Source organism: Oncorhynchus mykiss, chromosome 12, assembly GCF_013265735.2.
Source record: "Oncorhynchus mykiss isolate Arlee chromosome 12, USDA_OmykA_1.1, whole genome shotgun sequence".
Taxonomy (NCBI): Eukaryota; Metazoa; Chordata; class Actinopteri; order Salmoniformes; family Salmonidae; genus Oncorhynchus; species Oncorhynchus mykiss.
This window is the reverse complement of record NC_048576.1, coordinates 94,106,843-94,132,185: the sequence shown is the minus strand read 5'-3', so window position 1 is coordinate 94,132,185 and position 25,343 is coordinate 94,106,843. Positions and strand designations below refer to the sequence as shown.

At 40.3% G+C, this 25,343-nt stretch overlaps 2 protein-coding genes across 2 annotated transcripts in view; both read right to left on the bottom strand.

Annotated features, from left to right (window-relative positions):
• Positions 1–1,272: 1,272 nt before the first annotated feature.
• Positions 1,273–7,834, bottom strand: LOC118937790 (immunoglobulin lambda-1 light chain-like). Its single transcript, XM_036939266.1, has 4 exons — positions 7,745–7,834; positions 7,323–7,648; positions 3,135–3,168; positions 1,273–2,017 (listed from the first exon to the last, which is right to left on the bottom strand). Exons 1-4 carry the CDS (start codon positions 7,782–7,784, stop codon positions 1,686–1,688), a joined length of 732 nt encoding a protein of 243 aa, XP_036795161.1. The 5' UTR covers positions 7,785–7,834; the 3' UTR covers positions 1,273–1,685.
• An 8,308-nt stretch (positions 7,835–16,142) lies between these two features.
• LOC110485300 (NACHT, LRR and PYD domains-containing protein 12) overlaps positions 16,143–25,343 on the bottom strand; it is a 50,544-nt gene continuing 41,343 nt past the window's right edge. Inside the window, exons 10-14 of the mRNA XM_036939240.1 lie at positions 23,262–23,435; positions 20,326–20,499; positions 19,291–19,464; positions 19,069–19,115; positions 16,143–17,087 (exon numbers count right to left, since the gene is read on the bottom strand). Coding sequence (XP_036795135.1) covers positions 16,534–17,087; positions 19,069–19,115; positions 19,291–19,464; positions 20,326–20,499; positions 23,262–23,435 — 1,123 coding nt within the window. The 3' untranslated portion in view covers positions 16,143–16,533. The remainder of the gene's footprint in view (positions 17,088–19,068; positions 19,116–19,290; positions 19,465–20,325; positions 20,500–23,261; positions 23,436–25,343) is intronic.

The following is a 25,343-nucleotide window of genomic DNA, read 5'->3' as shown; positions in this document are numbered from 1 at the left end:
AAACACAGCATGACATGACTCTATATGTTGGACCAATCCTAACTTCCATTTAAGAGGATAAGAGGACTTCCAGTCATTGTTCGATCTTCATCTGACTCTGGGGAAGTAGATTAAGGACCTCATTGAGTGTTTACTTAGTCATGGGTTGATGTCAGTGGGAGACGAAGAGAAGGTCAGACCTATACAGTTGTAATTAATGCTGAAATGATACTGAGTCTAACATCTAATGTTAATACTAGAGAACAGTTTATACCATGTAATAATGACAGCTTCAAACTCTCTAAACATTGACCTGGAGGCCGGGGTTCTAGTCTGATATACCTGTCACATTGGTATAAAGGGATTGGGAGACAGGTGCGGGAATGTGTAATAGTTTTTAAAATTCCTACCCAAATTACAGCGTGCCATGTACAGGCACGGGAACGAAGACCAAACAAACACCTATACAAAACCCAGGGTTGAAACCCTAACAAACACCTATACAAAACCCAGGGTTGAAACCCTAACAAACACCTATACAAAACCCAGGGTTGAAACCCTAACAAACACCTATACAAAACCCAGGGTTGAAACCCTAACAAACACCTATACAAAACCCAGGGTTAAAACCCTAACAAACACCTATACAAAACCCAGGGTTGAAAACCTAACAAAAGAGCGAGGAGCACTTAGAATAAATACACAGGCGCACAATGATACCACACGGGATGACACCCGTAATCTGCACAATACACGCACAGAAGCCAAAACTACACAGCACAGCTCCTCACACGAACCAACAGACATTGTAACAATAATTGACAGCCAATGGTGAACCAAAGGGCAAACATACAATTACTAATCATTGGGAAATGGGCACCAGGTGTGGTTAATCAACAGTTCTGGAGGGAACCGTGACAATACCTGGATGCTTCTTTTTCTCTCAGCCTAAATTCTGTAACTTTCTCTCCCTCCTCAGTGTCTCCAAGGGTCCCTGGTTCCACATCCCTCCATCCTCCTCCATCTTGGTTCAACAGTTTCCAGATTCCACCTCATTCAGTGCTGTGAACAGTTCTGCCTACATTTCCATCATAATAACAGGCTCTTCAATGTAAGGCTACAGTCAACTGTTAGGTCATCTCTGGTTGGTCAGAATCCTTGTTATGATAATAAACCTGGTAAGGATTCTGGGCTCCTCTGTCTTGGTTCAATTTAAATAGTCATTATCCAGATTCAATCATGTAGAGCTGCTAACACTGATGTTCATCAACAATGATCAAATACAAACACTTGTTCTTTAGAATGTTCTTTATTGAATATCCACAATACAGCAAAGCTCTAACTATTCCTCTATTAATCATTAGTAATTCAACTCATTTCACAATAGTAGAGAGATCTAGTCATCATGACAGTGTTTCAGATGTTATGTTCTAGAGAACATGATGCTGGTACAGTGAATGCATCAATAGTAACTTGTGATGAGAAACAACCCTCAACAACTATTTGACATTACATTGGTTATTGTCATACTATTCACTGCTGCATTCAGACTTCAGCCCAATACCATCCATGTTGTTAGGATTTTAACTTCTATATTTAACAGCAAAGATCAACACATCACTTAACAGTTCTAATGAAATAACAGCTGCACTCATTCTGAAGCATTAACAAACTACCAGTTGTATTGATTGTCTGAAACTATTGATTTACAGACTGCAACTAGTCTTTCTGATCTCTTTCTCAGAGAATGTTGACCCCAACGACACTTTACATGTGAACACCACGTCCTTGTCCCAGTCTGCAGTCTGAATGGTCAGATAGCTGCTGATCCTGAAGGTGTTGTCTGGTTGCTGCTCAGCAGGGCTGGTAGAAACATCTTCTGTCACTGATTCACCGCTAGACATCCAGCTGACATCTGCCAACCCCTTGGATCTCTGAGACAGGTTACTAGTCAGACACACCAGTGTTGCTCTGCTGGACTTGAGGTCTTCAGTGGATGGAGGGAACAGAGTCACAGCAGGTGTAGCCAGATCTCCATCTGTAGAAAGTAGTCAACGGATGGGATGAGAACAAAACACTTTGGATACCAGTTTATATTTCAGTACATGTTGGTATCATTACCAAAACACAATGGATACCAGTTTATATTTCAGTACATGTTGGTATCATTACCAAAACACAATGGATACCAGTTTATATTTCAGTACATGTGGGTATCATTACCAAAACACAATGGATACCAGTTTATATTTCAGTACATGTTGGTATCATTACCAAAAAACCTGCATTAAGAGGAAACTGATGCAGCAATTAAATAGAGAACTGCTCATCATGATGTTTACAATGATACTGATAGAAGGAATCATAGAGTGTTAAGGTTTTAAAATGAGAGACAGAGCAATTTATTAATACATTACATCACAGCTCTGGAAGACTAAAAGCCTAAAAGATGAACGAAATGTGGACATTTTAAATGTAAAATACAAATAATTCACAATCAAATGGGATTTAAAAAGAATATATAAATATTTGTCTCAGAAATTGAGCTGGATAACATTTCTGGAGATGAAAGAGCTCCTTTACATTGAGTTATATAGACAACAGAAACACAAGATATTCATGATTAAACACTGAGATGAAAGATCTCCTTTACGTTGAGTTATACAGACAACAGAAACACAAGATATTCATGATTAAACACTGAGATGAAAGATCTCCTTTACGTTGAGTTATACAGACAACAGAAACACAAGATATTCATGATTAAACACTGAGATGAAAGATCTCCTTTACGTTGAGTTATACAGACAACAGAAACACAAGATAATCATGATTAAACACTGAGATGAAAGATCTCCTTTACGTTGAGTTATACAGACAACAGAAACACAAGATATTCATGATTAAACATGAACAGAGCAGACCAACCAGAGACATTCACACAGTCATCAAACTGTTTCATAAGTCATTTACAAACAACATACGAGACAGGATTAAAGCAGGTGCAAAATATTAAATCAGTGAATATAAATGACATTTTATTAAATAAATATTAGTAAAAAAAAAAAAATATATATATATATATATATATCTGACCAGCAGTATATTAGAAACAAGGCCTATTCTGTAGATTAAAACATTAGAAGGGTACTCACCAGTAACAATGAGCTTGGTTCCTGGTCCGAATACCACAGTGATTCAGTTTGTTTACACAGCCGTACAATAACCTCCTCTCTCTCTACTGAGAGGACAGGAACTGAACCATCCCATTCAGACAGAGCTTCACTCTCACTACTGAGAGGACAGGAACTGAACCATCCCATTCAGACAGAGCTTCACTCTCTCTACTGAGAGGACAGGAACTGAAACATCCCATTCAGACAGAGCTTCACTCTCTCTACTGAGAGGACAGGAACTGAAACATCCCATTCAGACAGAGCTTCACTCTCACTACTGAGAGGACAGGAACTGAACCATCCCATTCAGACAGAGCTTCACTCTCTCTACTGAGAGGACAGGATCTGAACCATCCCATTCAGACAGAGCTTCACTCTCACTACTGAGAGGACAGGGACTGAAACATCCCATTCAGACAGAGCTTCACTCTCTCTACTGAGAGGACAGGAACTGAAACATCCCATTCAGACAGAGCTTCACTCTCTACTGAGAGGACAGGAACTGAAACATCCCATTCAGACAGAGCTTCACTCTCTCTACTGAGAGGACAGGAACTGAAACATCCCATTCAGACAGAGCTTCACTCTCTACTGAGAGGACAGGAACTGAAACATCCCATTCAGACAGAGCTTCACTCTCTCTACTGAGAGGACAGGAACTGAAACATCCCATTAAGACAGAGCTTCACTCTCACTACTGAGAGGACAGGAACTGAACCATCCCATTCAGACAGAGCTTCACTCTCTCTACTAAGAGGACTGGATCTGAACCATCCCATTCAGACAGAGCTTCACTCTCACTACTGAGAGGACAGGAACTGAACCATCCCATTCAGACAGAGCTTCACTCTCTCTACTGAGAGGACAGGAACTGAACCATCCCATTCAGACAGAGCTTCACTCTCTCTACTGAGAGGACAGGAACTGAACCATCCCATTCAGACAGAGCTTCACTCTCACTACTGAGAGGACAGGAACTGAACCATCCCATTCAGACAGAGCTTCACTCTCTCTACTGAGAGGACAGGGACTGAAACATCCCATTCAGACAGAGCTTCACTCTCTCTACTGAGAGGACAGGAACTGAAACATCCCATTCAGACAGAGCTTCACTCTCACTACTGAGAGGACAGTAACTGAAACATTCCATTCAGACAGAGCTTCACTCTCTCTACCGAGAGGACAGGAACTGAAACATCTCATTCAGACAGAGCTTCACTCTCACTACTGAGAGAACAGGAACTGAACCATTCCATTCAGACAGAGCTTCACTCTCTACTGAGAGGACAGGAACTGAAACATCAAATTCAGACAGAGCTTCACTCTCTCTACTGAGAGGACAGGAACTGAAACATCCCATTCAGACCGAGCTTCACTCTCTCTATTGAGAGGACATGAACTGAACCATCCCATTCAGACAGAGCTTCACTCTCTCTACTAAGAGGACTGGAACTGAACCATCCCATTCAGACAGAGCTTCACTCTCACTACTGAGAGGACAGTAACTGAACCATTCCATTCAGACAGAGCTTCACTCTCTCTACCGAGAGGACAGGAACTGAAACATCTCATTCAGACAGAGCTTCACTCTCACTACTGAGAGGACAGTAACTGAACCATTCCATTCAGACAGAGCTTCACTCTCACTACTGAGAGAACAGGAACTGAACCATTCCATTCAGACAGAGCTTCACTCTCTACTGAGAGGACAGGAACTGAAACATCAAATTCAGACAGAGCTTCACTCTCTCTACTGAGAGGACAGGAACTGAAACATCCCATTCAGACAGAGCTTCACTCTCACTACTGAGAGGACAGGAACTGAAACATCCCATTCAGACAGAGCTTCTCTCTCTCTACTGAGAGGACAGTAACTGAAACATCCCATTCAGACAGAGCTTCACTCTCTCTACAAACATCTCAGGCTTTTCTAGAGTTCCTCTCTATGAAGTAACAGTATAAAGTAAAGCATCATATTCTGCTGTTGATGTCTGGTCCTTTTGAATCCATCAGTTAGAGCACTATCCATATGATGCAGCATTGACCTGATGATGATGATATGATGATGATACGATGATGATGATGATATTATGATGGTGGTGATGATGATGATGATGATGGTGATGATGATGATGGTGGTGATGATGATGATGATGATGATTACGTCAAGAATGGCTAAATCTCTTTTCACAATTGTTTTATAATCTTGTTGACATGGTTCTTCCATTTCCAGATCTCCCATTGTGTCTTGTATATAATGTTATAATAATCACTGATCAACTGCTGTTTCTTAGAGTGCACCCCTCTACCACGAAGCAGAAGTGAGTGTATTTGTGAGTGTATTTGGGGAGGAGGTTTTTGTCATAGTGTATATCACTGTGATGCCCAATCGCCAACAGAGTAGTCATTTGTTTTACTGTAATACACTGCTGAGTCTTCCTCCTCCACATGATTAATAATCAAACTATAATCTGATATAGACTGATGATTAGATGTGAATTTAGAAGAGGAGAAACCAGAACCATATTTTACAGAGGTCCATTTATAGTAGTACCACTGTAAAACATACTGAGGAACTCCACCTGGAACCTGTTTATACCAATGAGCACTATTATCAACAGTCCCCAGGTTACAGTCCATAGTGTTCGTCTCTATTATCAACAGTCCCAGGTCACAGTCCATAGTGTTCGTCTCTATTATCAACAGTCCCCAGGTTACAGTCCAGAGTGTTCGTCTCTATTATCAACAGTCTCCAGGTCACAGTCCATAGTGTTCGTCTCTATTATCAACAGTCCCAGGTTACAGTCCAGAGTGTTCGTCTCTATTATCAACAGTCTCCAGGTCACAGTCCATAGTGTTCGTCTCTATTATCAACAGTCCCCAGGTTACAGTCCATAGTGTTCGTCTCTATTATCAACAGTCCCAGGTTACAGTCCAGAGTGTTCGTCTCTATTATCAACAGTCCCCAGGTTACAGTCCATAGTGTCCGTCTCTATTATCAACAGTCTCCAGGTCACAGTCCATAGTGTTCGTCTCTATTATCAACAGTCTCCAGGTCACAGTCCATAGTGTTCGTCTCTATTATCAACAGTCCCCAGGTTACAGTCCAGGGTGTTTGTCTCTATTCTCAACAGTCCCCAGGTTACAGTCCAGAGTGTTCGTCTCTATTATCAACAGTTCTCAGGTTACAGTCCAGAGTGGCCGTCTCTCCTTTCCTCACTGTCACAACAGGAGGCTTCTGTGTCACCACAGTCACACCACTGACACCTGGGAAATAAGAAGATGGCATGTAGTAAAGAGAAACATACAGACTCATTATTAATAAACCAGGAAGTAAAACCTCCAGGAAGTCAGACTCCTTACATGTTAGAGCAGTGATGAGAGTGCAGAGTGTCCCCAGCATGTTGTCAGTGTGAGGTGTGAACGGCCCTTACTGTCCAGCTGAGAGATGAGCAGGGTTGGAGTGTGAGGAGAGGAGAGGCTGCAGAACCCACCTATAAGGAGACAGACAGGGAGGACCAGAGGGAGGGGCCTCTACAGTTAACCAATCACCAAGCCAGGAAGGACCAGAGGGAGGGGCCTCTACATCTCAGCCTATCAGCTTCTGAGAAGATGGACTTCAGATTAATGTAAATGACTATTAAACTTGCAAATAAATAAATTAGATTGGACAAACAAAAACCATATGGGATCATTTTGGTTACACTGAAATATCAGTTTTAGTTTCATGTGAGTTGTGTTAGAATCAGCATGTCATAATATAGATAATAACATTATAATAATATAATCTGGACCTGATAGTGGGGTTCTGAACTAACAGTACATCACTAAATGCCTGTTGATGTAATATGTCTCTACTGTAAACCAGGGGACTGACTGTCATGGAGGTTATCTGATACATGGAGTCTTCTGTTAGGACTGAACCTTCTGGAATATCACTTTATCATTCATGCTTTGTGACAACTAGGTGTAATTGTTAATGACAACATCCTACTAAATGTGTGAAGGGTTTTGTGTAAAACACAAGCATGGAATGTTCTCCTACTGCAAACACACTGGTTCAGGATGACTTGACATTCAGTTAGTGTCTATATTCAGAACATCTGAAAGCAGAAGTGAGTGTATTTGGTGAGGAGGTTTTTGTCATGGTGTATATCACTGTGATACATGCTCTTCAACAGAGTGGTCCCATGCCTGACAGTAATACACTGCTGAGTCTGTCTCCTCCACAGTGTTAATAATCAAACGATAATCTGATTTAGACTGATGATTAGATGTGAATTTAGGAGAGGAGAAACCAGAACCATATTTTACAGAGCTCCAACCAGTGTGGTACCACCTTAACACATACTGTGGGACTCCTCCTGGAACCTGTTTATACCAACGAGTATTATCCTGAACTGTCCCCAGGTTACAGTCCATAGTGGCCGTCTCTCCTTTTCTTACTGTCACAACAGGAGGCTTCTGTGTCATCACAGTCACACCACTGACACCTGGGAAATAAGAAGATGACATGTAGTAAGTAGAAACAGACAGACTCATTATTAATAAACCAGGAAGTAAAATCTCCAGGAAGTCAGACTCCTTACATGTTAGAGCAGTGATGAGAGTGCAGAGTGTCCCCAGCATGTTGTTAGTGTGTGGTGTGAACTGTCCTTACTGTCCAGCTGAGAGAGGAGCAGGGTTGGAGTGTGAGGAGAGGAGAGACTGCAGGACCCACCTATAAGGAGACAGACATGGAGGACCAGAGGGAGGGGCCTCTACATCTCAGCCTATCAGCTTCTGAGTAGATGGACTCCTGATTAATGTAAATGACTGTTTACTTAAAATCAGCATGTCATAATATGTATAATAATAACATAATGATAATAATATCTGGACCTGATAGTGGGGTTCTGAACTAACAGCACATCACTAAATGCCTGTTGATGTAATATGTCTCTAATGTAAACCAGGGGACTGACTATCATGGAGGTTATCTGATACATGGAGTCTTCTGTTAGGACTGAACCTTCTGGAATATCACTTTATCATTCATGCTTTGTGACAACTAGGTGTATTTGTTAATGACAACATCCTACTAAATGTGTGAAGGGTTTTGTGTTAAACACAAGCATGGAATGTTCTCCTACTGCAGACACACTGGTTCAGGATGACTTGACATTCAGTTAGTGTCTATATTCAGAACATCTGAAAGCAGAAGTGAGTGTGTTTGGTGAGGAGGTTTTTGTCATGGTGTATATCACTGTGATACGTGCACTTTAACAGAGTTGTCCCATGTATGACAATAATACACTGCTGAGTCTGTCTCCTCCACATTACTGATTATAAACTGATAATCTTTATCAGACGTGGCTTTAGATGTGAAACGATCAGAGGAGAAACCAGAACCATATTCATCAGGGGAGGAGTGAGTATGGTGATACCTTAACACATACTGAGGAGCTCCTCCTGGAACCTGTTTATACCAGTTTACAACATAACTTTCATCTTTGGTGATGTCACAGCGAAAAGTGGCAGTCCCCTTTGTTTCATCTTACATGAATGTAAAACTTCTTTTGAATTCTTTAGAACCAGAATGAACGAACAGTAAATCCTTACATGTTAGAGCAGTGATGAGAGTGCAGAGTGTCCCCAGCATGTTGTCAGTGTGTGGTGTGAACGGCCCTTACTGTACAGCTGAGAGATGAGCAGGGTTGGAGTGTGAGGAGAGGAGAGGCTGCAGGACCCACCTATAAGGGACCAGAGGGAGGGGCCTCTACAATCACTACTATAATCACTATCACTATTGACATGTCTGGGGGTTAACAGACTTCCACAATTCTAATAATACTATTATAATTATTGATCTTTACTGTAAACACACTGACCTACAAGTCACTGTAAATGTGTCCCAACTATTTAAGTAAAGGGCCTGTATGATAAACTAATTCAAATCTATTTGTTCTGCTTTTGACTCTGCACCATTCTCTACCCCTACCCTCATCACAGCTCCATTATATAATCCATTATGTTTATATTAATCACTACATATCCTCTACCCTCCTCCATTATATAATCCATTATGTTTATATCCTCCATTATATAATCCATGATGTTTATATTAATCACTACATATCCTCTACCCTCCTCCATTATATAATCCATTATGTTTATATCCTCCATTATATAATCCATTATGTTTATATCCTCCATTATATAATCCATGATGTTTATATTAATCACTACATATCCTCTACCCTCCTCCATTATATAATCCATGATGTTTATATCCTCCATTATATAATCCATTATGTTTATATCCTCCATTATATAATCCATGATGTTTATATTAATCACTACATATCCTCTACCCTCCTCCATTATATAATCCATGATGTTTATATCCTCCATTATATAATCCATTATGTTTATATCCTCCATTATATAATCCATGATGTTTATATTAATCACTACATATCCTCTACCCTCCTCCATTATATAATCCATGATGTTTATATTAATCACTACATATCCTCTACCCTCCTCCATTATATAATCCATGATGTTTATATTAATCACTACATATCCTCTACCCTCCTCCATTATATAATCCATGATGTTTATATTAATCACTACATATCCTCTACCCTCCTCCATTATATAATCCATGATGTTTATATTAATCACGACATATCCTCTACCCTCCTCCATTATATAATCCATGATGTTTATATTAATCACTACATATCCTCTACCCTCCTCCATTATATAATCCATGATGTTTATATTAATCACTACATATCCTCTACCCTCCTCCATTATATAATCCATGATGTTTATATTAATCACTACATATCCTCTACCCTCCTCCATTATATAATCCATGATGTTTATATTAATCACCACATATCCTCTACCCTCCTCCATTATATAATCCATGATGTTTATATTAATCACTACATATCCTCTACCCTCCTCCATTATATAATCCATGATGTTTATATTAATCACTACATATCCTCTACCCTCCTCCATTATATAATCCATGATGTTTATATTAATCACTACATATCCTCTACCCTCCTCCATTATATAATCCATGACGTTAATATGAATCCCCACAGAGGTCGGAGGTCAGAGATAAAGTAGAAAGTTACTCAGTCCCCCGCTCAGAGCAGGTCTACGAAGCGGCTGTGGAAGCCTTTATTGTGCACTCCTTTTGACCGGAGCCCATTTGTCCTTTGTCAAAAGTGGTGCACTATAAAGGGAATACAGGGCCATTTGGGACACAACCTCAGTTTCAGTTTACTTCTCTGGGCACCTGCAGTTCTCCCCTCTCCCCCAACATACAGTTCTGAGAGGAGATAAAAAATAACCTCTTAATTTACATGAAGATATAAATAAGGAGAGGAGGAGGGGAGGAGGAGGGGGGAAGCAGGTGTGTTCTGGGGGGGAAAGGGAGCAACACATCTGCCTGTAACTCAGTGTCAGATCTAGAACACGTCCCTGGTGAATGACTCTGATAACTAGAGATAGTAGACATGAAACCATCAGTTTTTGGGGGGATTGGACGGAAGGAAGGCCCCGTGAAACTAGGTGGGACCGAAACCAGTGGTGTTACTAGCACAAACTGGGCCTGCTGTTGAGTAGGTCTATCCTTAGTCATTTTTGGTTGTCTTATGTCCTCCTCTGGTGGATGTTGACAGAACTGCACTCTCTATTCTGATCACTGATGCATATTGTAAAACATAACGTGGCACTGAGTGTAGAAAACATTAAGAACACCTACCTGATATTGAGTTGAATCTTACAAGGTCATAGTTCTCATTCATGCTGAAAATGATACTGAGTCCAACATCTAATGTTAATACTAGACAGTTTAAACCATGTAATATTGGCAGACAGGGGTGCAACTTGTCGTCGTCCCCCGTCCCCCCCACATTCAGAAATTTAATTTTTGTCCCCACTAGTTTTATCATTGCAATGTGATACAAAAAGCCGTTGACCAGCATGGGAGATTTGAGCATAGTTCAGTGTGTATATTTTGAGCTCTTTCACCGAGTTGTAAAAGCAAGCAGAGCAGAAACTGGCTACTATTTAGTTGACTGATGTAGCTGGCAAGGTAACAACTGATTAACTTAACAGAACAAAAGTAAACTCGTGTTTATTCGCAGTGCTGAGCTAGTATTGTAACCGACATGTTTCATCCCCTCTCGACTGAGGTGAATGAATAAGCTAAGCTAGCGAGTAGCTACCACAGCCAGGTCAGTTCTAGCCTCTAGTTATCTGTCAGATGGCGATATAAGGTAGCTATTATTACAATCGAACAGCTGTGTTTTATATGGAAATATTTTGTAGCCTTTGTTTTGTATCGTTTCAGAAGTATATTAGGTTGGCAAACTTTCGCCAGGTGATGTCCCAGCTAGCACATTGGATCTGGGCCGATTCCGGCTGAGAGTCGAGGCACTCGGCTGAGAGTCAGACTCGGCAGTATTACTTATGGCTAGGATGCGGCGATTGAGCTCGTGCCGATTGGGGTGTGAGTTATCTGGCCCAAATGTTTTACTTGGGCTCGGGCCAATTCCGGTGAGAGTTATCTGGCCCAAATGTACAGTGGGGCAAAAAAGCATTTAGTCAGCCACCAATTGTGCAAGTTCTCCCACTTAAAAAGATGAGAGAGGCCTGTAATTTTCATCATAAGTGCACTAAATACTTTTTTTGCCCCACTGTATATATTACTATCAAATGTATATATTACTATCTGGCCCAAATGTATATATCACTTGGGGCTCGTAAATCCAATAATTTGTTCTTAAGTAAAAATATATTAAATAACTACTTAAGCAGTTTTTTGGGGTACTTGTGTCTATACTTTACTATTTATTTTTTTTGACAACTTTTACTTTTACTTCACTATATTCCTGAAGAAAATTGTGTACTTTTTACTCCATACATTTTCCCTCACACCCAAAATCACTCCTTAAATTTTGAATGCTTAGCAGGACAGGAAAATGGTCCAATTCACGCATTTATCAAGAAAACATCCCTACTGTAGTAATCCCTTCTGCCTCTGATCTGGCGGACTCACTAAACACAAAATGTGCCCCTTGGCGATCTGTATATAATAAATAAATAAAAAATGGTGCCCCTTGGTTTGCTTAATATAAGGAATTTGAAATTATTTGTACTTTCATTTTGATACTTAAGTATATTTTAGCAATTCCATTTACTTTTGATGCTTAAGTATATTTAAAACTAAATACTTTTATACTTTTACTCAAGTAGTATTTTACTGGGTGACTTTTACTTGAGTCATTTTCTATTAAGGTATCTTTACTTTTAGTATGACAATTGGGTACTTTTTCCATCACTGCAGCCTACTCTATTTCAATGAGACCACACATACTAGGTGCACTTGAACTCTCACACCCAACTAGGAGAAGTAGGCTACGGAAGTTGAAGCAGTGAATTCTGAGTGTGTGAAAAAAATGGTGCTTTTCATACAATAGGTAGGCTAATGCATTGAAGCAGAAATAGGACCGTTTCCAAATAATCTGTGGGACAACTCAAATATTTTCATCCCATCTGTCTTACTGCCCGCTCCCGCCTGCAGCATGAAAAATGCAGACCGTGAAGCAATGATCTCTGCCAGGACCTCAGGTCCTGCAGGCATCCCGCAGGAACGCAGCCATCTAGTGCAGTCAGTACACAACACTATGCTGATCATGTCTTAGCAGGATCAGATGGTGACAGGGGGTCCCAGCAGGGTCAAACAGTCAGTACACAACACTATGCTGATCATGTCTTAGCAGGATCAGATGGTGACAGGGGGTCCCAGCAGGGTCAAACAGTCAGTACACAACACTATGCTGATCATGTCTTAGCAGGATCAGATGGTGACAGGGGTCCCAGCAGGGTCAAACAGTCAGTACACAACACTATGCTGATCATGTCTTAGCAGGATCAGATGGTGACAGGGGTCCCAGCAGGGTCAAACAGTCAGGGAAGACCAGTCTACAAAGCTCAGGTGAATTTTGCATTATATTCAGTGAATGATAAAAACTTCCATCTTGAATTGATGGGTAGTAGCAACAGTAGCTACGGGACAACAGCTTAAGTTTAAAGCTACAGTCTGGGATCTGAGAATAATGGTCATTTAAATTATTGAACCATTGATTCTATTCTTGGATAATATAATGTATAAATGTACACCAAGGTAATTCTCATTTTAGAGGATCAGATAGTGGTCTCAGCAGGGTCAGGCAGCCAGGGAAGACCAGTCTGTGGCGGAGGTGAGGTGAATTTTATTCTCTTTATCCAGCTAAAATTAGACAAGCCAGATGCTTCTGACAAACCTCCAAGTTGATTTCCAAACTGTATCAAGGGTTGATAAAGGCTTTTCCAGATGACACAAAACATGTTAAACAAACATGTGAGGAAGACCTGGGAGATGCTATTGATGATGATGACTGGATACAGATATGTGTGAATGCCCCGTCAGGTTCATATCATCTCAGACATACATTTCTTCAGTTTAAGACCCTCAATAGAACATACTATATGCCAGTGGAACTGAATACCATGCACTCAGTAATGTCATTCCTCTGTTTGAGGTGTAAAGCACAAAAGGGGACATAATTTGCATATGCTGTGGTCTTGTGAAGGCTGGCTGAATTCTGGCAAAGCGCATGTTCTTTTATCTCAACATGTCTACAGATTCTCCCTTCTTACTGTTTTTGTTTGCTTGGAAATGTTGATACTGGAGACTGTTATCATAAGAAACTGTGTAACCTAGAATTTATAGTGGCAAAAAAAATGCAATGCCATTAATTGGAAGGTTGGTTATCCTCCCACGATGTCCAGTTATGTACATTATCAATGGATTTGATTTAAGATTAAGGGCATACAATGCAACTTTCATAAGTTCTGTCTGGATGCCTTATTTGGAACACTGTACGACAAAAGGAGTCTGTATTGAAAACATGCCCAAGTCAGGTGAGATATCTATTTAGGCAATCCCTAGCTGCTGGGCTGCTCAGTCCTGGCCCTGGGGGTCGGCCTTGGCCAAATACACATGAAACCAAAAATGTACAGTTGAAGTCGGAAGTTTACATACACTTAGGTTGGAGTCATTAAAACTTGTTTTTCCAACCACCACAAATTTCTTGTTAACAAACTATAGTTTTGGCAAATCGGTTAGGACATCTACTTTGTGCATGACACAAGTCATTTTTCCAACAATTGTTTACAGACAATTTATTTCACTTATAATTCACTGTATCACAATTCCAGTGGGTCAGAAGTTTACATACACTAAGTTTACTGTGCCTTTAAACAGCTTTGAAAATTCCAGAAATTATGTCATGACTTTAGAAGCTTCTGACATCATTTGAGTCGATTGGAGGTGTACCTGTGGATGTATTTCAAGGCCTTCCTTCAAACTCAGTGTATCTTTACTTGACATAATGGGAAAATCAAAAGAAATCAGCCAAGACCTCAGAAATAAAAATCTGGTTCATCCTTGGGAGCAATTTCCAAACGCCTAAAGGTACCACGTTAATCTGTACAAACATTAGTTTGCAAGTATAAACACCATGAGACCACACAGCCGCCATACCGCTCAGGAAGGAGACGCATTCTGTCTCCTAGAGATTAATGTACTTTGTTGCGAAAAGTGCAAATCAATCCCACTTCACAAAATAGATGGCTTCATGAGGACGGAAAATCATGTGGATATATTGAGGCAACATCTCAAGACATCAGTCAGGAAGTTAAAGCTTGGTCGCAAATGGGTCTTCGAAATGGACAATGACCCCAAGTATACTTCCAAAGTTGTGGCAAAATGGCTTAAGGACAACAAAGTCAAGGTATTGGAGTGGCCATCACAAAGCCCTGACCTCAGTCCTTTAGAAAATTTGTTGGCAGAACTGAAAAAGTGTGTGGGAGCAAGGCCTACAAACCTGACTCAGTTACACCAGCTCTGTCAGGAGGAATCTGCCAAAATTCACCCAACTTATTGTGAGAAGCTTGTGGAAGGCTACCAGAAACGTTTGACCCAAGTTAAACAATTTAAAGGCAATGCTACCAAATACTAATTGAGTGTATGTAAACTTCTGACCCACTGGGAATGTGATGAAAGAAATAAAAGCTGAAATAAATCATTCTCTCTACTATTATTCTGACATTTCACATTCTTAAAATAAAGTGGTGATCCTAACTGATCTAAGACAGGGAATTTTTACTAGGATTAAATGTCAGGAATTGTGAAAAACTGATTTGAAATGTAGTTGGCTAAGGTGTATGTAAACTTCTGACTTCAACTGTATGTTTCACTAAGATCCTAAAGCTGAGTGGGGTGTGTTGGGTTGGGACGCTACAGGGCTGTGGACCCCTAAGGGCAGGACAGGGTGACTCAGCTATATTGTGTGCAAGTAAAAATAACTCTACAGTACTATTAGTCCTACAATATGAATTTTATTCTCTATTTCGGTTAGGCCAGGGTGTGACTAGGTTGGGCATTCTAGGTTGGGCCAGGTCTTGGTAGATTTGTAGTGGTCTGATACTCCTTCCATTTCAATATTATCGCTTGCACAGTGCTCCTTGGGATGTTTAAAGCTTGGGAAATCTTTTTGTATCCAAATCCGGCTTTAAACTTCTTCACAACAGTATATCGGACCTGCCTGGTGTGTTCCTTGTTCTTCATGATGCTCTCTGCGCTTTTAACGGACCTCTGAGACTATCACAGTGCAGGTGCATTTATACGGAGACTTGATTACACACAGGTGGATTGTATTTATTATCATTAGTCATTTAGGTCAACATTGGATCATTCAGAGATCCTCACTGAACTTCTGGAGAGAGTTTGCTGCACTGAAAGTAAAGGGGCTGAATAATTTTGCACGCCCAATTTTTCAGTTTTTGATTTGTTAAAAAAGTTTGAAATATCCAATAAATGTCGTTCCACTTCATGATTGTGTCCCACTTGTTGTTGATTCTTCACAAAAAAATACAGTTTTATATCTTTACGTTTGAAGCCTGAAATGTGGCAAAAGGTCGCAAAGTTCAAGGGGGCCGAATACTTTCGCAAGGCACTGTAGTTTATTCAGAAACAAGATTGTTGTGTCAAGAATTTGAAAAATAAACAGTCTACAGACAACAATATTTCCAAACACCAAGAAGTCCAATATCAAGAAGATCAATGATTTCTAAATGAAAACAAGTGTTACAACACAATGTGGTGATTAATTACATTAATGAATGACTCTAGTTGGCAATGTCTGTCAATTTCAATGGTGTGTGTTAATTAATGTTTACAATCATATGTTTACACACTAGAGAGCTATTCTACATTGTTGCTCCAGTGTGTCTTACTGAACATGACCATTAGAGTGAAACATCATGTTGTGTTTGACACAGGGACCACCTGACACAGGGACACTGAGGAGTCATACCAAACATAAAAACCTGGATAGAGGGGCTCAGTGAATGTGGTGTGGAATGTGTACAGGTGTGTCAGTGTGTCAGAGGAGACTCTGTAGAAGGACAGAGTGCCGGCTGGCCAGTCCAGATACACTCCTACTCTGTGGGAGCTGGAGGATGGGATGTCTATGGTAGTGGTATTATTATTGTGCCAGGCTCTGTAACTGTTGTTAGAGCAGTCCAGACTCCAGGACTTGTCATTCCATCCAAGCCTACTATCATTACCCCTTCCTCTCCTGATGATTCCGTTATATGTCACTCCCATATCAGCCCCTATCCCACTCCACTCTGCCTCCCAGTAACAGCGCCCAGTCAGACCCTCTCTACACAGCTCCTGTTCCCAGACCTCAAACCTCTCTGGGTGATCAGGATACGGCTGGTCCTTTGTACTCCATGTCACCTTTCTGTTCCCCTCAGACAGAGAGAGGTATCTGTTTACTGTGTTTGGGTCCAGAGTGAGATCACAGGCATCTGATGGATGAAACCAGACACAATATTAGAAATCATCATCAGTCACATTAGAATGTTAACTCACTTTTCACTATTTAATTTAATGTAGATGTTTCTAGGTATCAAAAGGAGAACGTAAGGTAACTTGAGACATGTTAAATGATCATATTTTATACTATATGGTAATATAAAACACACTTATTCCCATTAACTACACACACATGTTTCACACCCTGATCTATTTCACCTGTCCTTTGAATTGTCTCCATCCCCTCCAAGTGTCACTTTTTTATCCCTGTTGTACATATCCCGGTGTTTCCTGTCTCTCTGTGCCAGTTTGTTTTGTTTGCCAAGTCAACCAGCATTTTTCCTTGCTCCTATTTTTCCCAGTCTCTGTTTTGTTTCTAGTCCTCCTGGTTTCAACCCTTGCCTGTCCTGACTCCGAGCCCGCCTGCCTGACCACTCTGCATGTTCTGACAACAAGCCTGCCTATCCCATTGTACAGTTTGGACTCGGATCTGGTTTCTGACCGCTGCCTGGCCTGACCTCAAGACTGCCTGGTACTGTTTGGACTCTATCCTGGTTAATGAACTCTCGCCTGTCCCCAACCTGCCTTTGCCTACTCCCTTTGTTATGATAAATATCGGAGCTCCACCATCTGCCTCCTGTATCTGCATTTGGGTCTCGCCTTGTGCCATTATAACACGTGTAATTACTGACTTCTTGACGGGCCGCCCCCAGGTGGTAAGAGTAGGCAACAACACGTCTGCCACACTGATCCTTAACACTGGGGTCCCTCAGGGGTGTGTACTTATTCCCCTCCTGTATTCCCTGTTCACCCATGACTGTGTGGCCAAACATGACTCCAACACCCTCATTAGGTTTGTTGATGACACAACAGTGGTAGGCCTGATCACCGACAACGATGAGACGGCCTATAGGGAGGAGATGGGTCACCAGATCCTCAAAAGGTTCTACAGATGCACCATCGAGAGCGTCCTGACCGGTTGCATCACCGCCTGGTATGGCAACTGCTCGGCATCTGACAGTAAGGGTAGTGCGTACGCCCAGTACATCACTGGGGTCAAGCTTCCTGCCATCCAGGACCTATATTATAGGCGGTGTCAGAGGAAAGCCCATAAAATTGTCAGAGACTCCAGTCACCCAAGTTATAGACTGTTTTCTCTGCTAACGCACAGCAGCTATCGCACGTTTTCTCTGCTAACGCACGAAGTCTAGGACCAAAAGGCTCCTCTACAGCTTCTACCCCCACAGCAATTAGACTGCTGAACAATTCACAAAAATTGCCACCGGACTATTTACACTGACCCCTTCCCCCCTTTTGTACACTGCTGCTACTCTATTTTTATTATCTATGCATAGTCACTTCACCCCTACCTACATGTTCAGATTACCTCAACTAGCCTGTACCCCCGCACTCTGACTCGGTACCGGTGCCCCCTGTATATAGCCTCGTTATTGTTATTCTTATTGTGTTACTTATTATTATTATTATTATTTGCTTTAGTCTATTTGGTAAATGTTTTCTTAACTCTTCTTGAACTGCACTGTTGTTGGGGCCTTGTCAGTCAGCATTTCACGGTAAGTTCTACACTGTTGTTGGGGCCTTGTCAGTAAGCATTTCACGGTAAGTTCTACACTGTTGTTGGGGCCTTGTCAGTCAGCATTTCACGGTAAGTTCTACACTTGTTGTATTCGGCGCATGTGACAAATAAAGTTTAATTTGATTTGACACACACACACACACACACACACACACACACACATTTCTAATGTAACACGAACATGCCACACACATACACAGACACACACATTCTCAAAGCAACACTTTCTCAACATTTTTGTCCCTGATTTCTGCTTCTGTAGATGTAAAGCTTATATTTAATCTGACCAAGTAAGTAATGATGGTTGTCTTTGACTTTGACTCAACTTGAATAAAGACTTATTCTTAGTCATATTCTTCACAGCAGTCAACACTCACATTTTCTAAGCCCAGGTTTCATTGTCTTCTCTCCACAATGTTCCACACTGTAGCGGTAAGCAGAAGAACAGACGGTCATTGAGTGATACACACACACACACACACACACACACACACACACACACACACACACACACACACACACACACACACAGTTTGTCTTAAATAGTCTGATAAATCAAACATGTCTGATATGAACATTGACATAAACCCTCTACATACTTGAGTTTCTCCAGTCTGCAGTGTGGATCCTCCAGTCCAGCAGAGAGCAGTCTGACTCCTGAGTCTCCTGGGTGATTGTAGCTCAGGTCCAGTTCTCTCAGGTGTGAGGGGTTTGACCTCAAAGCTGAGACCAGAGAACCACAGCCTTCCTCTGTGACTAGACAGCCTGACAGCCTGCAAAGAGTCAAATACATTTAAAATCACACTGCTGTTCTTTGGTGTTGAAAATGGAGTGGCAGTATACTTCTTCAACATTTTCAGATTCATCAGTGTCCTGAATACCGCCATGTAAATTCATGAATGGATGTATCATTACTAGAAATGACAAATTATTGAAGTTTTTTATTTTAGAGACAAACATGTATAGTATAGTACAAATATTTCACTTAGACTGACCATATCAGTTTGCCAAACAGTATCAGTCACAAGACAGACAGTGGCGTATAAGATGTAGATTCTATTAAGTATACAGTCCACACCATATATATGACAGTGAAGATAATAATTTTAAATGTGGCTCTGTACTACAGCATTTTGGATTTAAGCTCAAATGTTTCATATGAGGTGACAGTATATAATGTCACCTTTTATTTGAAGGTATTTTAATACAGATTTTCTAAGCCGTTTCAACGCTTAGAAGAATAAAAGGACTTTATGTATCTAATCATTTGTAAAAGTCATAAGAATCCTGACCAATTCACTTATAGTGTATTAAAGTAGTCAACAGTTTAGTATTTGGTCCCAAACACATTGGTTGCATTTGCAGTTTGTTTGGGTTGTGTTTTGGTTTGTGTTTTGCCCAATAGTAACTGAATGGTAAATCATGTCCTGTCATTTTGGAGTCCAATAAAAAAAAAGGTCACATTCTGTATTGTCACCTAATTTTAAACATTCTATCTCAAATCCAAAATGCAAGCGCAAAATTTAAAGCTATAAGCCCTCCAATCACATATGATGTGGACTATGTGTGCCTGGTAAACAGATATGGATCTGGTGAACAGTTGTTACTTGTTGACCAACTACAGGAATACTGACCTCAGAGTCTCCAGTTTACAATGGGGATTCCCCAGTCCAGCAGAGAGCAGCTTCACTCCTGAATCCTTCAGGTCATTGTTACTCAGATCCAGCTCTCTCAGGTGTGAGGGGTTTGACCTCAGAGCTGAGACCAGAGAAGAACACCCTTCCTGTGTGATTAGACAGCCTGGCAGCCTGAGAAAGAGTCACATCATATTAAAACCATACTGATATTCCTTGGTGGTCAAAATTGTGTCATTATATATATTTTTTTAACATATTCAGATATTTTATATCATGGTCCTGAATCCTGTCATATCTATTCATAAATGGATGTATCATTATTAGAAATGACAAATTATTAAATTATAATGTTTAAAAAGCAAAGGTATTAGATTTTTGATTGTATTGAATGTAGTATGGTCTATTTTGACATTGAAGCCAACATTTTACATCTGGCTCTATACTCCAGCATTTTGGATTTGAGATCAAATGTTTCACATGAGGTGACAACATAAAATGTCACCTTTAATTTCAGGGTATCTTCATACATATCTCTTCGACAGTTTAGAAATGAAAGAACGTTATGTATCTAGTCCCCCCATTTGAAGAAGTCATAACTATTCTGACCAATTCACCTATAGTGTATTAAAGTAGTCAAAAGTTTAGTACTTGGTCCCAAACTCGTTTGTTGCTTTTGCAGTTTGTTTTGGTTGTGTTTTGGGTTATGTTTTGCCCAATAGTAACTGAATGGTGGGTGATGACTGGAGTACATAAGATATTGCTAAACACAACTAAATTAATATTGATGATTCCATGACTAAGAAAACTCATGAATTAATCATGAATGATTATGAGTGAGAAACTTTGTCAATCATCACTATTCACAATTCATTCATGATTATTCATAATCATAGTAGTATCCACATGAATGTAGAAGTGTTCATAAGCATCTTCTATTCTTACTTACAACACAAGTGAAGGGACTCTAAAATGACTCTCACCATTCAGTTTCTATTGGGAAAAACATAATCTAAAACACAACCACGATAACCTGCAAATGCATTCAACAAGTTTGTAGAGTACACACTCGATGTAATCACTGCAGGCAAGGAATATGGGACCAAATACAACAATTTTGACTAAGTGAATTTTTCCCAAAAATGACAACTTCTTCAAATACAGTGCCTTCGGAAAGTATTGACTTCCTCACATTCTGTTACGTTACAGTCTTATTCTAAAATTGATTACATTCTAATTTTCCCTCATCAATCTCAAACAATACCCCATAATGACACAATGAAAGCAGGTTTATATACATTTAATCAAATGTGTTAAATATTTAAAAAACTGAAATACTTTATTATCAATTATCAATTATTCAGACATCTTGCTATGAGACTCAACATTGAGCTCAGGTGAATCCTGTTTCCATTGATCATCCTTGAGATGTTTCTACAACTCGATTGGAGTCCACTTATGGTAAATACAATTGACTGGACATGATTTGGAAAGGCACACACCTGTCTATATGAGGTCCCACAGTTGACAGTGTATGTCAGAGCAAAAACTAAGCCATGAGGTTGAAGGAATTGTCTGTAAAGCTCAGAGACAGGATTGTGTCAAGGCACAGATCTGGGGAAGGGTAACAAAAAAAAAATCATCCTTGAAGGTCCCCAAAAACACAGTGGCCTCCATCAATCTTAAGTGGAAGAAGTTTGTAACCACCAAGTCTCTTCCTAGAGCTGGCCACCCATCCAAACTGAGAAATCAGGGGGAGAAGGTCCTTGGTCAAGGAGGTGACTAAGAACTTGATGGTCACGCTGACAGAGCTTCAGAGTTCCTCTGTGGAGATAGGAGAAACTTCCAAAAGGACAACCATGTCCGCAGCACTCCGCCAATCAGGCTTTTATTGTTGAATGGCGAGATGGAAGCCACTCCTCTGTAAAAGACACATGACAGCCCGCTTGGAGTTTGCCAAAAGGGACCTAAGACTCTCAGACCATGAGAAACAAGACATTTCTGGTCTGATGAAACCAAGATTGAACGCTTTGGCCTGAATGCCAAGTGTCACGTCTGGGACTGGGAGACTAGTCAGGATCAAGGGAAAGATGAACGGAGCAAAGTACGGAGAGATCCTTGATGAAATCTACTCCAGAGCGCTCAGGACCTCAGACTGTGGTGAACGTACACCTTCCAACAGGACAACGACTCCAAGCACACAGCCAAGACAACATAGGAATGGCTTCAGGACAAGTCTCTGAATGTCCTTCAGTGGCCCAGCCAGAACCCAGACTTGAACTTGAGAGACCTAAAAATAGCTGTGCTGCAACTCTCCCCATCCAACTGACAAAGCTTGAGAGGATCTGAAGAGAAGAATGGAGAAACTCTCCAAATACAGGTGTGACAAGCTTGTAGGGCCACACCCAAGAAGACTTGAGGCTGTAATTGCTGTCAAAGCTGCTTCAACAAACTGCTGCGTAAAGGGTCTTAATACTTATGTAAATGTGATATTTCATTTATTTTATTTTTGATAAATTAGCAAACATATCTAAAAACCTGTTTTTGCTTTGTCATTATGGGTTTATTGTGTGGAGATTGATTAGTGGAAAAAAAGTATTTAATCAATTTTAGAAGAAGGCTGAAACATAACAAATTCTGGAAAAAGTCAAGGTGTCTGAATACTTCCCGAAGGCACTGTACATACATAAAGTGCTTTCATTTCTAAACGGTAAAACAGGTATGAATACCTTCAAATAAAAAGTGACATTCTGTACGGTCACCTAATATGAAACATTCTACTGTATCTCAAAACCAAAAGGTTGGAGCATAGCGCCAAATTTAAAACTGCAAGCTTCACTGTCTAAACACATATGGTGTGGACTATGTGTCCCTGATAAACACATGTGGATCTGGTGAACAATTATCACTTGTTGACCAACTACAGGAATACTGACCTCAGAGTCTCCAGTTTACAGTGAGGATTCCCCAGTCCAGCAGAGAGAAGCTTCACTCCTGAATCCTTCAGGTCATTGCTACTCAGATCCAGCTCTCTCAGGTGTGAGGGATTTGACCTCAGAGCAGAGACCAGAGAAGAACAGCCTTCCTCTGTGACTAGACAGGCTGACAACCTGCAAACAGTAAAATCGTTTTAAAATAACACTGCTATTCTTTGGCTGTGAAAATAGAGAGGCAGTATATTTTTTCAACATAATCAGATACTGTATATCAGCGTCCTGAAACCGTCCATATCTATTCATAAATGGATGTATTATTATTAACAATGACAAATGATAGAAGTACTGCTTGTAGAGAGAGAAACATTTTTAATACAAATATTTGAGTAGACTGACTTGACCAGTATAAAATGCAGTATCAGTCAAAAGACAGACACTGAGGTATCATATTAAGACTGTATTGAGTATACAGTCCACACCATATCTATTTTTACAGTGAGGTATCAGATTTAGATTGTATTAAGTATACAGTCCACAACATATCTAGTTTGACAGTGAAGCTAACATTTTACATTTGGCAATATGCTCCAGCATTTTCAGATCAAATGTTTCATACGAGGTGACAGTATATGTCACGTTCTGACCTTTATTTCCTTTGTTTTTGTATTTAGTTAGTATGGTCAGGGCGTGAGTTGGGTGGGCAGTCTATGTTTGATTTTCTATGATTTGGGGATTTCTATGTTTCGGCCTAGTATGGTTCTCAATCAGAGGCAGGTGTCATTAGTTGTCTCTGATTGAGAATCATACTGGGGTAGCCTGGGTTGCACTGTTTGTTTGTGGGTGATTGTCTATGTTAGTGGCTTGTGTCAGCACAGGTCTCATTTGTAGCTTCACGGTTGTATTTGGTTTATTGTTTTTTTGTTACTCTTTTGTTAAGTGTTCAGTGTTCTCTTTATTAAAATACACTATGAACACATACCACGCCGCATATTGGTCCTCTGATCCTTCTCGCCTCTCCTCTTCAGATGAAGAGGAGGAAGACCGTGACAGTATATAATGTCATGACGTTGTCCTGTTGTGTGAGGTTTGTGACCGTCATAAATACCTTTCCCCTTTTCTCTCCACTCTACAGAATGGACTCTTGGAAAGCCTTTTCTTAACATAGAGAGAGTATGGTCACATCAAAAGGTTGTGAAAAAATATCAATATTTCTGTAATCCAACCAGTTGAAAGTGTCTGTTGGTACTTAAAGAATATGATGTCAGATCAGTTGGTGTCTGGGACATTATATCTGATGATAAGACGACATAAATTGTATCTTGGAAAGTCTACACATTCTAGTCATCAGACTGACATGGAATTGTTGTGCAATTTAAATGTTTAAATATGAAACTGTTTGTGAAAATATTAATTTCAGCTTCTAAATGGGAGAATTGTTTTCATAAAGTAAACTATGCTCACTCAGTGGCCACGCCCAAGTGAACAGACATTGGTTGAGAACCATGAAACACGCCCTTCTCTCCCCCACTACAAAAGCCCGTTGACGGAAGTCAAACCTCAGTTGCCGACTACGTGAGGACTGATGTCCATACGTTTAAAAGGGCAAATTTCAACCTAATGAAATTAACATTTAATTCCCGACGACGTGAGGACTGATGTCCATACGTTTAAAAGGGCAAATTTCAACCTAATGAAATTAACATTTAATTCCCGATGACGTGAGGACTGATGTTCATACGTTTAAAAGGGCTTGGAGGTGACGATCACCATGCTGGAAGGATGAATTTCGACTACACCAGTCAGAATAGAGCCTGAGCTGTGTATGGCAACTTGGTATGAACTTTGAACTGTTGATTCAACTTGTTAGCCGGGGTTCGTGAAGATAACCCATAATTGTACAACTTTCAGATGAGACTGAATAAGGTGACGATTAATGACCGACTGCTATTGATATAAAATATCTTCAGATCTTGTAGAGTGGATTCAGGGGATAGCCGCTCTATAAAAACGAATGCTTCCGTGGTGCCCCAGGTTATTCATGAGTTAATTGGTGCATGAATTAATTCAATGACATAATCAATT

Coding starts and splice junctions, on each gene's coding strand:
- LOC118937790 (XM_036939266.1), bottom strand. CDS start 7,784: ATGCTGGGGACACTCTGCACTCTCATCACTGCTCTAACAT. Junction 7,649..7,744: donor TCTCATCACTGCTCTAACAT/GTAAGGAGTCTG, acceptor CTTATTTCCCAG/GTGTCAGTGGTGTGACTGTG. Junction 3,169..7,322: donor ACCACTCTGTTGAAGAGCAT/GTATCACAGTGA, acceptor TGAATCACTGTG/GTATTCGGACCAGGAACCAA.